The 14,287-nt window shown below is 34.9% G+C and overlaps 1 protein-coding gene across 12 annotated transcripts in view; it reads left to right on the top strand.

Moving 5' to 3' along the window:
* Nucleotides 1-14,287, top strand: part of CSPP1 (centrosome and spindle pole associated protein 1) — a 158,113-nt gene that overhangs the window by 68,279 nt on the left and 75,547 nt on the right. For 10 of the 12 annotated variants that reach the window (XR_005794191.1, XR_005794192.1, XM_040487660.1 and 7 more), the window contains 5 exons: nt 6,330-6,423; nt 7,460-7,517; nt 9,213-9,421; nt 11,543-11,664; nt 12,027-12,105. Coding sequence is in view for 10 of the 12 variants with exons in the window: in XM_040487660.1 (XP_040343594.1) it covers nt 6,330-6,423; nt 7,460-7,517; nt 9,213-9,421; nt 11,543-11,664; nt 12,027-12,105 (562 nt within the window). In the remaining 2 variants the exon portion in view is untranslated. The remainder of the gene's footprint in view (nt 1-6,329; nt 6,424-7,459; nt 7,518-9,212; nt 9,422-11,542; nt 11,665-12,026; nt 12,106-14,287) is intronic. The other 2 variants (XM_040487663.1, XM_040487664.1) reach the window with 1 other exon arrangement.

Here is a 14,287-nt window from a genome sequence, read left to right as displayed (position 1 = left end):
GGCTCTGGGCTGGTGGCTCAGAGCCTGACACGGGGCTCGAACTCACGGACCGCAAGATCGTGACCTGGCTGAAGTCGGACGCCCAACCGACTGCGCCACCCAGGCGCCCCCTTTTTTTTTTTTTTTTAATTATTATTATTTTTTTTTTTTCAACGTTTATTTTTGGGACAGAGAGAGACAGAGCATGAACGGGCGAGGGGCAGAGAGAGAGGGAGACACAGAATCGGAAACATGGAGGGATTTTCTTAGTGTGCCTGCATCTTTGTCAGTTTTCAGGACCTGTTTGACTCTAACAGAGTGATTGCTTTCGCTTTTTCTTTGGTGCAAGGCTGATTCTGTGTGTCTCATTCTCAGAAATAAGTCTCAGTGTTCATGATGCTTCCCAGAGTGGTAGCCAAACCCTCCTTTATGTCTGTGGAGCTTGTTGTGTGAGAATTTCCTGCCCTTCCCCTAACAGTAACAGGACTTTGCTTTTTGTAAGTGCAGAACTGGGTCCAAGCAGGTTTTCTGCTCTTTCACCAGTAGATTCTGGCCATTGCTTTATAATGAAAGAAGGATCTGGAAAGAATGGTCTCTTTCATATGTCTCCTGTTGCCCCATCTCCAGTCTCATAAGCTTCTGGTGAAGGTAGAGAAGTGAGTGAGATTCCCCTTGTGTCTGGGTAGATTCCAGAGAATCTATATCGTTATTCTAGCCTGCTCAAAGCCTTTAAGAAGTCATTAACATTTCAGCATTTTTCTTCCTACCTGCTTTTAAGGTAACTGCCTACTTCTTCATACTCTGGGAAAGGTAAAAAATGTGGATTATCCCATCTCTTTGGATTGGTTTTTATGCCCTTTTGAAATCACTTTACCTGGTTGCTTATAACCTCAGCTCTCTGACAGGTTTTTTAAAAGTTACAGTTTTATAGATGATTGAGCTTTTTCACCATTGTAGGATTTGAGCAGTGTTCTCTTGTAGCTTTCTGCTAAATAGAAGAAGAACTCCTCAGTTTTTGTTTTTTGTTTAAAACAGCTTCTTGGGGTGCCTGGGTTTCTCAGTCGGTTAGGAGTCTGACTTCACCTCAGGTCATGATCTCACAGTTCGTGAGTTCGAGCCCTCCATAGGAACCCTGCAACGGGGTCTGTGCTGACAGCTCAGAGTGGAGCCTGCTTCAGATTCTGTGTCTCCCTCTTTCTCTGCCCCTCCCTTGCTCTTGCTTTGTCTCTCTTTCTCAAAAATAAATGAACATTAAAAAAATTTAAAACAGCTTCTCATTTCTTCCTCATTATGTTCCTGTTTATATATATATATATATATTATATATATATATATAATATATATATAACATGTATATGTTATATATATATTATATATATATATATTTAAAGTTCCATTAAATCCAGTTAATTTTTTTTTTTTAAGGGAGTTACATGCCCAATGTGGGGCTTAAACTCACGACCCCTGAGAGATGAAGAGTTGCATGCTCTACTGCCTGAGCCAGCCAGGCACCCCTATGTTCCCATTTTTATTTAAATGCTTGGGCATAGTTACAGTAGCTAATTTAATGTCTTTATTTGTTTCATCATCTGTTGTGTTTTTTTTTTTTTCTATTGACTAACTTTTCTAATATTTATTGGTCACTGTATTAGTTTTCTCTGCTGCATCACAGATTAGCACAGGTTTGGGGCTCAAAACACCCCACGTTATCTCATCTTGTCTGTGGATCAGGAGTTTAGGTTCTCTGCTCAGGTCTCATAAGGGTCAGGTCTCATAGAGTCAGCCAGTCTCTATTTTCCATCTGAATCTTGACTGGGGAAGAATCTACTTCTAAGCCCATTCACATTGCTGGTGGAATTCATTTACTGGTGGTTGTATTACTAAGGGCCTCTTACTGGATATTAGCTGGAGACCACCCACAATTTTTACAGGCCATCTGTTGTTTCTTGCCATGTGTGCTACCTTACTATGGCTGCTCACTTTATTATGCCAACAAGGAGAATATCTAAACTCAGGGAGGGCTTTTACCTGATTATATCTGGCCCACCCAAGATAATCTCCCTTTTAAGTAATTCAGACTTGAATTTTGATCCAGAATTGGTACCTAAATCATATTAGCAAACTCCTTTCTGTTGGCTGGAAACATGTTACAGGTTCTGTTTATACTCAAGGGGAGAGTTTATACAGGGAATCAGCACCAGAAGGCAGGTAGCATAGCATCTACCTTAGAATTTTGCCTACTACAGTCACATTTTTCTGATATTTAAGAACCAGTCTTTTTGAGGTTTTACTTTAAGCTTAGCTAGGGAAATCTTAGGGTAGCTTTCTTCCTAGGGACAATCCAGCCTTGTTACTACAGAATGACCTTTCTTGGGGGCATCTTCCTTGAACACTATAAGGGATACTGAGAACTGCACTATAGCTGGCTGGAATTTGAATTTGTCTCTACTTTGAGGATGTTGGAGAATATTTCAGTTTGTGTCTTCCATAGTTTTATGTCCAGCCTAATGGGATTTTATCCTGTGCATTCATAGACTAGTCTACAGTAACGTCTTAAGGGACCCCTCCACAGATTTCTAAAGCTCTTTTTATGCTTCTTTTTGGATCTTTGACCTAAACTTCTACACATTTTAGCCTTCTTGATCTTGATTTTTACGTGATTTGCTTAGTTTCCTGGCTTTGTTTGGATTCTCCCTCGCTGTACCTATGCTCTGTAAATTACATTCAGGCAGAAATGGCAGTGCTTAAAGTGCTCACCTCATTAGTTTTCTTTCTCTCAGGTAGTACAGTCCTTGGCTACCTGTTGTCCAGTGTCTGAAAAACAGTTATGGTAAAACCTTGGATTGTGAGTAATTTGTTCTGCAAGTGTTCTGTAAGACGAGCATACATTTCTAATAAGTTTTAACTTGATAAATAAGTGATGTCTTGCAATATGAGTAGTATGTGATGCCAAATGTCACATGATTACAACTGAGCCAGTGGTTCTTGAAATTTGCTTTAATATACAAGTGCTTTGGATCACAAGCATAGAACGAATTATGCTCACAAACCAAGGTTTTACTATATTTCATATTTTGCCTAGTTTTGTTATTTTCTTTTATGCTGGAAAGTTAAGTTCTGTGTTTATTACTCCATCATGGTCGGAAGTAGAATGGATAGATCTACTTTAATATAAAAGATTATTATTAACCTTAGTGTTATTTGTCTTACTCCTCTGGGAACTTCACAATTGCTGACATCTGTGTTTAATGGGCATACTTAGATGCTGTATGTTCACTGATGGTTGGGAAACTCATAATTAAGGTAGTAGAGAAATTTCTGGCTCAATTGCATTTTTGCTATCCTGTGATTTGTGTGGTGTTTCAGATGATGCATGTCTAGATTAAGAGGTTATTTTGTGTCACTAACATATGCAATAATAACGTTGATGAAAGAAATTTAAGATGACACAAATGGAAAGATATTCCATGCTCATGGGTTAGAAGAATTAATATTATTAAAATGTCTGTGCTACCCACCATAGTCTACAGATTCAGTGCAATTCCAGCAGAATACCAATAGAAGTTTTTACAAAACCAGAAAAAAATAATACTAAAATTTGTATTGAACGACACAAAAGACAGTGAATAGCCAGAGTAATTTTGAGAAAGGAAAACAATACTGGAGGTATCACAATTCCAAATTTCAAGATAGTATCACAGGGCTATAGTCAGTAACCAGAACAGTATGGTACTGGCACAAAAATAGATACATAGATCAATGGAACTGAATAGGGAGCCCAGAAATAAACCCACACTTACATAGTTAATTAATCTATGACAACTGAGGAAAGAACATACAATGGGGAAAAGACAGCCTCTTTAATAAATGGTGCTAGGAAAACTGAACATCTACATGTAATAGAATGAAACTGGGCCACTTTCTTACATTGTACACAAAAATAAACTCGAAATGGGTTAAAGACTTAAATGTGAGACCAGAAACTAAAAAAAAAGTCCTAGAAGAGAACACAGGCAGTAATTTCTCTGACATTAGCTGTAGCAACATCTTTGTAGAAATGTCTCCTAAGGCAAGGGAAACAAAAGCAAAAATAACCTTTTGGAACTACACTAAACTAAACTAAACTAAACTAAACTAAACTAAACTAAAATTCCTTCCACAGCAGAGGTAATCATCAACAAAATGAAAAGGCATCCTAGTGAACGGGAGAAGATATTTGCAAGTGATATATCTGATAAGGAGTTAATATCCAAAATATATAAAGAACTTATACAACTCAACACTAAAAAAAAAAAAAAAAAAAAAAAAAAAAAAAATCCAATTAAAAATGGGCAGCAAACCTGAATAGATATTTTTTCCAAAGAAGACCTACAGATGACCAACAGATACATGAAAAGATGCTCAGCATCACTAATCATCAGGGAAATGCAAATCAAAAACACAATGACATATTACCTTCTACTTGTCAGAATGGTTAGAATAAAAAAAAAGACAAATAACAAGTGGTGGTGAGGATATCGAGAAAAAGGAATTCGTGTATTATTGATGAGAATGCAAATTGGACAGCTACTGTGGAAAACAGTATGTAGGTTCCTCAAGAAATTAAAAATAGAAATGATCCAATAATTCTACTGGGTATTTACCAAAAGAAAATGAAAACACTAATTTAAAAAGATATATGTACTCCTATGTTTATTGCAGTATTATTTATAATAGCCAAGATATGGAAGCAACCTAAGTGTCCCCTCAATTGACAAATGAATAATGAAGAAGTGGTATATATAGACAGTAATGTGTGTGTAATAACACAACCACGAAAAGGATGAGATTGTGTCATTTGCAACAACATGGGTGGACCTAGATGTTATTACACTTAAGTGAAATCAGAGAAAGATGACTACTGTATGATTTCACTTGGATGTGGAATCTGAAAAACAAATTAATAAACAAATATGTGGAGTCAGACTTATAAATACAGAGAACAAAGTGATGGTTGCCAGAGCGGAACAGAGTGGGAGGATGGGCAAAATGGATGAAGGGGTGTGGAAGATACAGGCTTTCAGATATGGAATGAATAAGTCCTGAGAATAAAAGGCACATCATAGGGAATATAGTCAGTGATACTATAATAACATTATATGATTACAGATGGTAGCTGCAGTAGTGGTGAACGTAGCATAATGTATAGACTTGTTGAATCAAGGTTGTACACCTGGAACCAATGTAACATTGTGTGTCAACTATAGCCTAAAAAAAAAAAAAAAAAATCACCTCTAAGTCCAAAAAATTAAATGCAGTAATAATGATCTTCTGTGGATATAAATGTTTGCACAACTTGATTTGCACATGATACCTGGGTGAGAGGTTTATATTTTTTTCTGTAGAACTGAGGTAGAATTTGAGCAGGGTACCAGTGTGATTAGTGTTGTGTTTTAAGACAGTTAATCTTACATAAATAAGCTGCATTTATTGGAGCAGAGGGAGGGGAATGGAGAAACTAATTAGGAGGTTATTGCTGCAGTCTAGGTGAAATGTAGATAGGTTGGATCCAAGGTTAATTGTGGTGAGAATAGAAAGAGGATCTGAATATGAAGTGAATAAGAGAATGAGCAATCAAAGTTATAGCAGGTTTTGAGGTTCAATGATCAGGCCATTAACAGAAAACAAAGAAGGGCAATTGCTTTTGAAGTGTTCATTTTGGACATACTTGTTAAATTTAAGGGGCTTGTGGGAGTTATTAGTGGCAATTATTATCTCAATTATTAGAAAAATGGGGATGGAGATTATTAGAGTATTCTCTTATTTAAGGTTTTTGAGGTATAGAGGTTTGGGAAAGAGTAATGTATCTTGTGATTGACATATAGTAAATATTCATAAATTGTGAAATTAATTGAAGAGGTAACGATACATGATTTTACCTTTTATATTTTCTGCACATGCAGTACTCTTTGATATAATTAAAAATTATATTTATATTATTTAAAATTCAAGTTTCTAGTTGCAAATGTTGCTTAAGAGTTAAGACCAGTTTGTGAGATGCTCTGACAACGCAGACTCTTCTCTCTCTGCCCCTCTCCTGCTTGTGTGCATGCGCCTTCTCTCTCTCACTCTCTAAATAAGTAAATAAATCATCTTAAAAAAAGAGGGCCAATTCCCCCCCCCCGCCTTTTTTTTTAAGTTTATTTATTTATTTTGAGAGCAAGCACAAGTGTGAGCGGGGGGAGGGGCAGAAAGAGAGGGGGGAGAGAATCTCTCTCAGTCTCAAAGTGAGCTGAAACACAAGTTGGATTCTTAACCAACTGAGCCACTCAGATACCACTAGACAGTTTTTTTTTCTTACCACTTTCTAGGAGGTGAAGATCGAGAACTTATTCAAAGAAGGAAGGAGAAATACAGACTAGAACTACTAGAACAAATGGCCGAACAACAGAAGAACAAGAGACGGTAATGAAAGGTTTGCATTTAAAAAAGATGTTTTGAATTTAAAATGCATTTGTGTAAAATGACATGGTGATAAACAATTACATAGTAAAATAATGGAATATTTTTCCTAAGATGATTATGTATCTGTAAATCACTTCCATTTCAGCCTCTGCAATGTACATCAATCTGCCAGGGTGGTAGAACAAATACTATGGGAGTGTTCATTTACTGTGTCATATAGGTAGCAAATGAGACGATGTGTATATCCTATAGTAGGCCTTGTAGATACCTTTATTAATTTCTTCAGTTTTTGATTTTGGGTAGCATTTAGTGTAATCTACATGCCCACTATATTATCTCATATGTAGTAACAAATATGAAATGGAAGTATTTTGTCTTATATAATGTGAAATGATTAGCATACCCATAAATGCAATATAAAAATAATCATGATAAATTGATAGATATTTATATTGTATACAAGTCCTAGTGTTTGCAATCTTTCTTGTAGAAATACCTGTGAAATACTAATTATAGTTTACAAGTAGGATTAGATATCTTGGTTCTGGAGAATTTTGAGATCTACCATCTTTTAGTTTTGCTTTTTTCCCTCTATCTTAGAGAAAGCCAATATCTCCTGTCTTACATTAATAATTTTTTAGCATCAGTTTCTTAAAAACTCTTATTAGAAGCTTATTAGAAAGTATGGTATTAATTTTTAAATTTTTACCCTTCCTTTTGCCAACAAAATATACATGTATCCTAAATGTCTTTGTTTCATGAAGTGAAGATTTTGTTTTACTTCTGTACTTTATTCTGTGTGAATTGCTGAGGCTTCTAAATACTTGAGGCACTTACTGTAAGTCAGTTTACAGGTGAATTTGCACCAAATCAAAAATTGAGTTTTCAGAATTATTTAAGGCTTTATTATAAGTAAATAGAATTATTTGTACTTGAAGATGTTATTGCATGGACTTTGTGCTAAAATTTGCCTTAGTAATGATTTTGATTATGTTTACTTTAACTGTTTAATATATAGAATTTTAATTTTGTTCAGAGAAAAAGATATGGAACTCAGGGTTGCAGCTTCTGGAGCACGAGACCCTGAGAAATCGGTAAGGGTTCCTGGAATCTTTTAATGTTTGTTCTTTGATTTAAATAAGCCTCAAAGGTGGTGGCAGGTGGAGATAGAAGATATTGGGGGAAATATAAGCGTAGACCAATTTGAATAGTAATAAATTCAATTCTCATAAAATTTAAGTTCTAACTCTTGTTTATTTCTCTAAGATAATTTTTCCTTTTTCATATGTGCATCATTTTTTTAGTTTCTTTTTAAATTAGTTCTTTCTACTTGGTTCAAATGCACTATTGCAGGAAAAGTTATCTCAATTCAATCTACAATAGACATTAATATTTTTCTTGAGTTTTTATTGTATAGGAATGATTTCCAAAGAAACTGAAACCTTTGATTCTAGTGTTTAAGCATTTTAGTAATTTTTATTTAATGTAGGACTAGAGAGATAATAATCTTGTTTTTACTTTAATTTTGCAATTCTCATTAAATGGAATGAATTACATCATTGCAGTTAAGTGGGGAGGAGGTAATATTTTATTGCTCTTCTCAAATTGTGCTTTTTCTGTAGCGGGATCTGTAGAATGTATTTGCTAACACAAGTTTTTGTCTACCTTTGATGACTAAGAAACTTTAATCTCATTAAAAAGTTCATTCCTGCAAAGAATACAGCAACTTAAAATTATTCAAATATGGGCAGCTTTTGATACACTTTTACTTGTGCTGAGTATATATCCTGTGGGTTGCCCATTTAAAGAAGTGTAATACTGGACCAGTATCACTCCCAGGGTGTTTGACTGCTCATAGAATAAAACTTTTAGATTAATCTGAGAAATGATTCCTGAGGAATTAAACATGTTGGGGAAAAAAAAGGATAATTCCAAAGCTAAATACATTTTCTTCTATTAATGGATACCTTGGAAATAATTTATATAATCAAAAACTTTCTTTTAATATCTTGAACTTTTTAATGTAATATGGTAGTATGTTATTAAACATTTGATTTATAGTTACATTAGTATTTGATGGACATTCCTATTTATATTTAAATGAAACAACCTTTAGAATGTCAAGTGGCTTTATGAGGGTAGATAAACACATTAGACATAATAGACCAATACTTTTGGGTTTACTTTTGATGTCAAATTTTAGAAGAGGATACATAAATGATGTTCTGAAGTGGGGGTTAGCAAACTATAGCCTTGGCCAAATCTAGTTGCTTCCTAGTTTTGTAAATAAAGTTGTATTGTATGGCTGCACACCCTCACTCATTGTTTTACATTTTATTTTGGGCTACTTTAGCATTTGAAGAAACCACAGGCCCTGCAAAGCCTGATCAACTTACTCTCTGGCTTTTTACGGAAAACCTTGGCTAATCATTCTAGAGAACACTTAATGTCAGAAATGTCAATTGGATAGAGAAACAGCACAATGTTGTATAATAAGAATTTTACATTCAGCATTAATATCTGCCTCTAATCTTTGCTTGATTATTTATTAATGGTGAGACATCAGGTGATTCATGTACTTCCATGTGGGGGCTTCAATTTCAAATGGGAGCTTCAGTTACCCCATTTATAAAATAAGGATTGGATCTTCAAGGCCTTTTATTGCTGTAAAATTCTTTTATTCTGTGACAGTCTGATATAGAGGGTCTTTTGAGGTCCCTTCCACCTTTAAATTTCTACCTTTAAATTTATGATTTTATGTAACAAACAGACTTTTTTCTTTATTTTAGCCTGATAGACTAAAGCAGTTTAGTGTGGCACCAAGACACTTTGAAGAGAAGATACCACCTGAAAGACCCAGAGTAGCTTTCCAGACACCTCTCCCTCCCTTACCTGCCCCATCTGCCCCACCCATCCCATCAGTTCACTCCATCCCATCTCAAAATGAAGACTTGCACAATGGACCCAGCTGCACCCTTGGTGAAATGGTGCCTCCCAGGTGCTTGTTTAAAATGTTTTGTGTTTGGGAATTAGGTAAGGTATCATTATATTTCATGTTGAGAAGGATTTGCTGAAGTGAATACAGTTATCCTTCAGAGATTTTTGTACAAATAACAGCTTCTGTCAAAGAATTTCTCTTGAGATTTGTTTGCATTGTTGGTCTTTTATTATGAAACAAGGGAAATCCTTACAACATTCTTTTATTGTTTAAATATGCTTAGTATTTTTAGAATGAGTAACTACATTTGGTATATAGCTTTAGGTTACATTTTAGAATATCTATTTTTTAAAAACTTTTAACATACAAAAGCTATATATTTTCTTAAATTTTGTAATTTCCACTTGGCAAACAGTGAATACTTTCAGTTTAAGCAAAACAAAGTTTCTAATGTGACTTTTTTGTATATATTACTTTATTTCAGCTTGTGTTTCCTTCAACTCTTTCTCTGTGATTGCTTACAGGCTATGCAAATCAAATTCCTGAAATAAAAGGTGTTGAGGTTATAAAACCTGTAACTTAGGTATTAGGATAAGGATTTGATTTTTATAGGTAAAAAGCATTAAGCCATACTAAGGCTGTACATAAAGAAAATTGTCTTGTTAACATTCAAATTTTCTGGGCTGTGCTTTCTTTCCTTAGTAGGAGTTGAGCTTATTTTTTGCTTACTATTAATGTCTTATAGAAGTGTGTTTAATCAGGTGTTTTTCTTTTTTAACATTGATATTTTTCTGTGCTGTACTTTCCTCCGGTAGGACTTGGTCTTATCTTTTGTTTAGTACGAACAAATTGTAGCGTGATGTGTATTCTGTTTATCGGGTCCTTTGTTTCTTTCATCTAATGGCTTCTTGACTCAAAAGACTAGGAGGGAGTGAAATGACAGAGCATGGTATGATGGTCTTAGCATTGGCTTAGGGATTAAAATGGTTAGCTCCACTGTCTGGATTTTGGGAAAACCACACCTTTATTAAACTTTAGTTTTCTCATTTGTAAAAGTGAAATAGTAGTTAGTTTTTCTTACCTATAGTTACAGGGTTGTTTTAAGGATCAAATTTTATATAAATCTCTATATAAATTTAAGATTTAATGATGTTGACAGTTTCCTTTCATAGCAGTTTCTTAACTACTTTGTTGATGTATCTATGCAGTGAGGATAATAAGGTTAGACACACTGAGTGACCAGTAAGTGTGAAAAATATTCATGACTGGAGAGAACTTTAATGACTTCTTAGCTCTTCAGAATTATTTTGAAGTATACAACAAGGGATAACCTGTTAAGATACACTCAAAAGTAAAACATTCTAGGATGCCCCCTTTTCCCTTTCTGGTCATCTAAATGAATTTGCCTTTTCCAATTTGCCTTTTCCAATATTGGAAAATATTGCCTTGGTGGAAATAGATATTTGCTAATCAGCAATGAAGTGCTAAGGTAGAGGTTTTTAAAACATTTTAACTTCATGAAATAGAAAACATCATGCCAAGACTTTACTGTTGATATATAAGTTGTTTTTGTTTACATTATGGTTGACTTCCTTTGAAAGAACAATTAAGTTATTTTACAATTAGAAAAATACACCTTTTACCTGCCAGTCAAATGGAACCATTTATAATCCTGTTTTATACCTCTTTGCTTTTTCTTCCTGCACTGTCCTCTGTGTTACTCCAGCAACATGGCTGAAGCATTCTCTTTTCTAGAAAGCCTTATTCTTTCCTCCTTACCCTATTTGATTTAAATGTCCCTGTTCCATGTTCCTACAGCACCTCGTGTCTATTTGTATTGTTTCACTTCCATGGTGTGCTTTAATTGTCTGTTTATTTTTGTGTTATTCCTGAGGGACAGGGACCATATTTGTTCAATACTTGCGTATACTGACCAATTAGATGTTAATTGATTATTATTCAAAGTTTTTGTCATATAAGTATTGCGCCTTAGATTCTGAAATTTGGTAGTGTATTTTTTGCTTTTTGAATCCTTATTTCTGATGAGATTAAAGCAAGATGGTGGCTTTTCTAAAGCAGCAGTTACATTTTCAATAACATTTTTGCAAAAGAATTATGCCTTGATTTAAAAAACATTGCAGTGAAATATGAGAAAATTTTTCCAATTTTCTTTTGATACAGGATTGCACCTCTGCCTCCTCCTCCCCTGCTACCACCTTTGGCTGCTAATTATCGGACTCCTTATGATGATGCATACTATTTTTATGGGGCCAGGAATACTTTGGATCCCAGTCTTGCTTATTGTAAGTTATCTATAGGGTAAACATGTTTTCCTAGTGGTTCAGTCAGGAAAATTATTTTTTTTTGTAAGCAAAAATAAATAAATTGGAAAAGCACAGCTTTACTTAATTCAAATATTACATGTTTATTGACTTAAAAATGTCCTATTTTAAAACTCAACTATATTGCTTAGTTATTTCTTTTTTGTTTAGCTTTCAGAAATAACTATTTTGTGGTTTCTTGCAATGCTCTTTGCTCACTCCTAACTGAGAAGGAAATACGGAATTTTTTCCTTAGGTGACATTTTTAGTATGTGACTTTTTCTTTATGGATAAAGTGTTAATACACGGGTTCTCTGAAATAAATGTGTTTGTTTTCTTTTAAGATGGTCCGGGAATGATGGGAGGACAGCCTGCAGCTTATGTTAGTGCTCCTGTCACCCAACAGCCAGCACAGCCTATTATGTAAGTTGTTAAAATAATAATTTCTTTCAAAATTAATTTTTCTTCCATAGAACCTGTATTAATCATTTTTTCTCTTCAGAACAGATGTAACTTTAACTGTCAATTATTGTGTAACCCGCACGTTCAAAGTATTGCTTTTAGTCTGTGTTCATGGAAAGTACATTTAAAAAATAAAGAGTAATCTCACTTTCATGTTAGAAAAGTCATTCATACATATTATTGATAAATAAAAATATAAATAGGCATATGCAAAAATTGAAATCACCTAAATCCCACTCATCTAGTGATAGATGTATCTAAATAAGCATTCAGGAAGTCCTTTTATGTACTTGTATAAACATACACACAACATACACCAAAATTATGTTATACACTATAATTATTATTCTGTAACCTGCTTTTAAATTAACAGTATGTCATAAATATCTTTTGCATGTTAGTATACTTTGTAGCATCATTATTTAAAATTAAACTATTTATTTTGAGATAATTATGGATTCCCATGATGGAATTGTAAGAAATAATATAGAGACATCTCGTATACCCTTTGCCCAGTGTCTTCTAATGCTAAGATCTTATAAAACTATGGTATAGTAGCACAGCCCAGATATATGACATTGGGTACTGTCACGATACAGAACACTTCCATCTTCACAAAGATTCATTATGATTACCTTTTATATTATAGCCACATATAGTTCTTTCCTGCTCCTACTCCTTCCATAGGCACTAGGAACAACTAATCTGGTTTCCATTTCTTTTTAATACTGTTAAAAAATGCTGTATAGGGGCGCCTGGGTGGCACAGTCGGTTAAGCATCCGACTTCAGCCAGGTCACGATCTCGCGGTCCAGGAGTTCGAGCCCCGCGTCAGGCTCTGGGCTGGTGGCTCAGAGCCTGGAGCCTGTTTCCGATTCTGTGTCTCCCTCTCTCTCTGCCCCTCCTCCGTTCATGCTCTGTCTCTCTCTGTCCCCCAAAAAATAAATAAACGTTGAAAAAAAATTAAAAAAAAAATGCTGTATAACTCTCAAAAATAGCCAAATTGTGGAAAGAGCCTAAATGTCCATCAACTGATGAATGGATAAAGAAATTGTGGTTTATATACACAATGGAGTACTACGTGGCAATGAGAAAGAATGAAATATGGCCCTTTGTAGCAACGTGGATGGAACTGGAGAGTGTAATGCTAAGTGAAATAAGCCATACAGAGAAAGACAGATACCATATGTTTTCACTCTTATGTGGATCCTGAGAAACTTAACAGAAACCCATGGGGGAGGGGAAGGAAAAAAAAAAAAAAGAGGTTAGAGTGGGAGAGAGCCAAAGCATAAGAGACTCTTAAAAACTGAGAACAAACTGAGGGTTGATGGGGGGTGGGAGGGAGGGGGGGTGGGTGATGGGTATTGAGGAGGGCACTTTTTGGGATGAGCACTGGGTGTTGTATGGAAACCAATTTCACAATAAATTTCATATATTTAAAAAAATAAAAAAATGTATATATATATTTTAAATGCTGTATAAATGGAATCACATGTGTAACCTTTTGGGGTTGACTTTTTATTTTGTTTTTTATTTTTATTTTTATTTTTATTTTTATTTTTATTCATTTTTTGAGAGTGTGTGTGCATGCAAGCGGGTTGGGGCAAAGGGAGAGGAAGAGAATCTTTTTTTTTTTTGGTGGGGAGAGAGAGAATCTTAAGCAGGCTACATGCCCATTGTGGAGCCAGATGGATGTGGGACTCCATCTCATGACCCTGAGATCATGACCTGAGCCAAAACTGAGAGTCAGACACTTAGCTGACTAGCCACCCATGTGCCCCAGGGTTGACCTTTTAAAATCAGCATAATTCTCTAGATATTCATCCAGATTGTTGCGTGTATAAATTGTTCTTATTGCTGAGTAACATTTCATGGTAAGGATGTACAACAGTTTGTCTAACCCTTTTATCGTTGAAGGACATCTAAGTTAGTATGAATAGAGCTACTATAAATATTTGTGTATAGGTTTTGTGTGAGTGTAGTCTTCAGTTCTTTAAGATAATTGGTCAGGAATGTTGTTGTTGGGTTATATGGTAGTTACAACTTCATTTTTATAAGAAATTGCCAAACTGTTTTCATGGAGACTGTATTACTGTCGCGGCCGGTGCGACAAACACCGTGGTCAGGGTCCTGAGGGTAGGGGA

Source organism: Herpailurus yagouaroundi, unplaced genomic scaffold (genome assembly GCF_014898765.1).
Source record: "Herpailurus yagouaroundi ecotype Mexico unplaced genomic scaffold, PumYag 165, whole genome shotgun sequence".
Classification (NCBI taxonomy): Eukaryota; Metazoa; Chordata; class Mammalia; order Carnivora; family Felidae; genus Herpailurus; species Herpailurus yagouaroundi.
The sequence above is the reverse complement of the archived record's forward strand: the minus strand, read 5'-3'. Positions and strand labels throughout refer to the sequence as shown.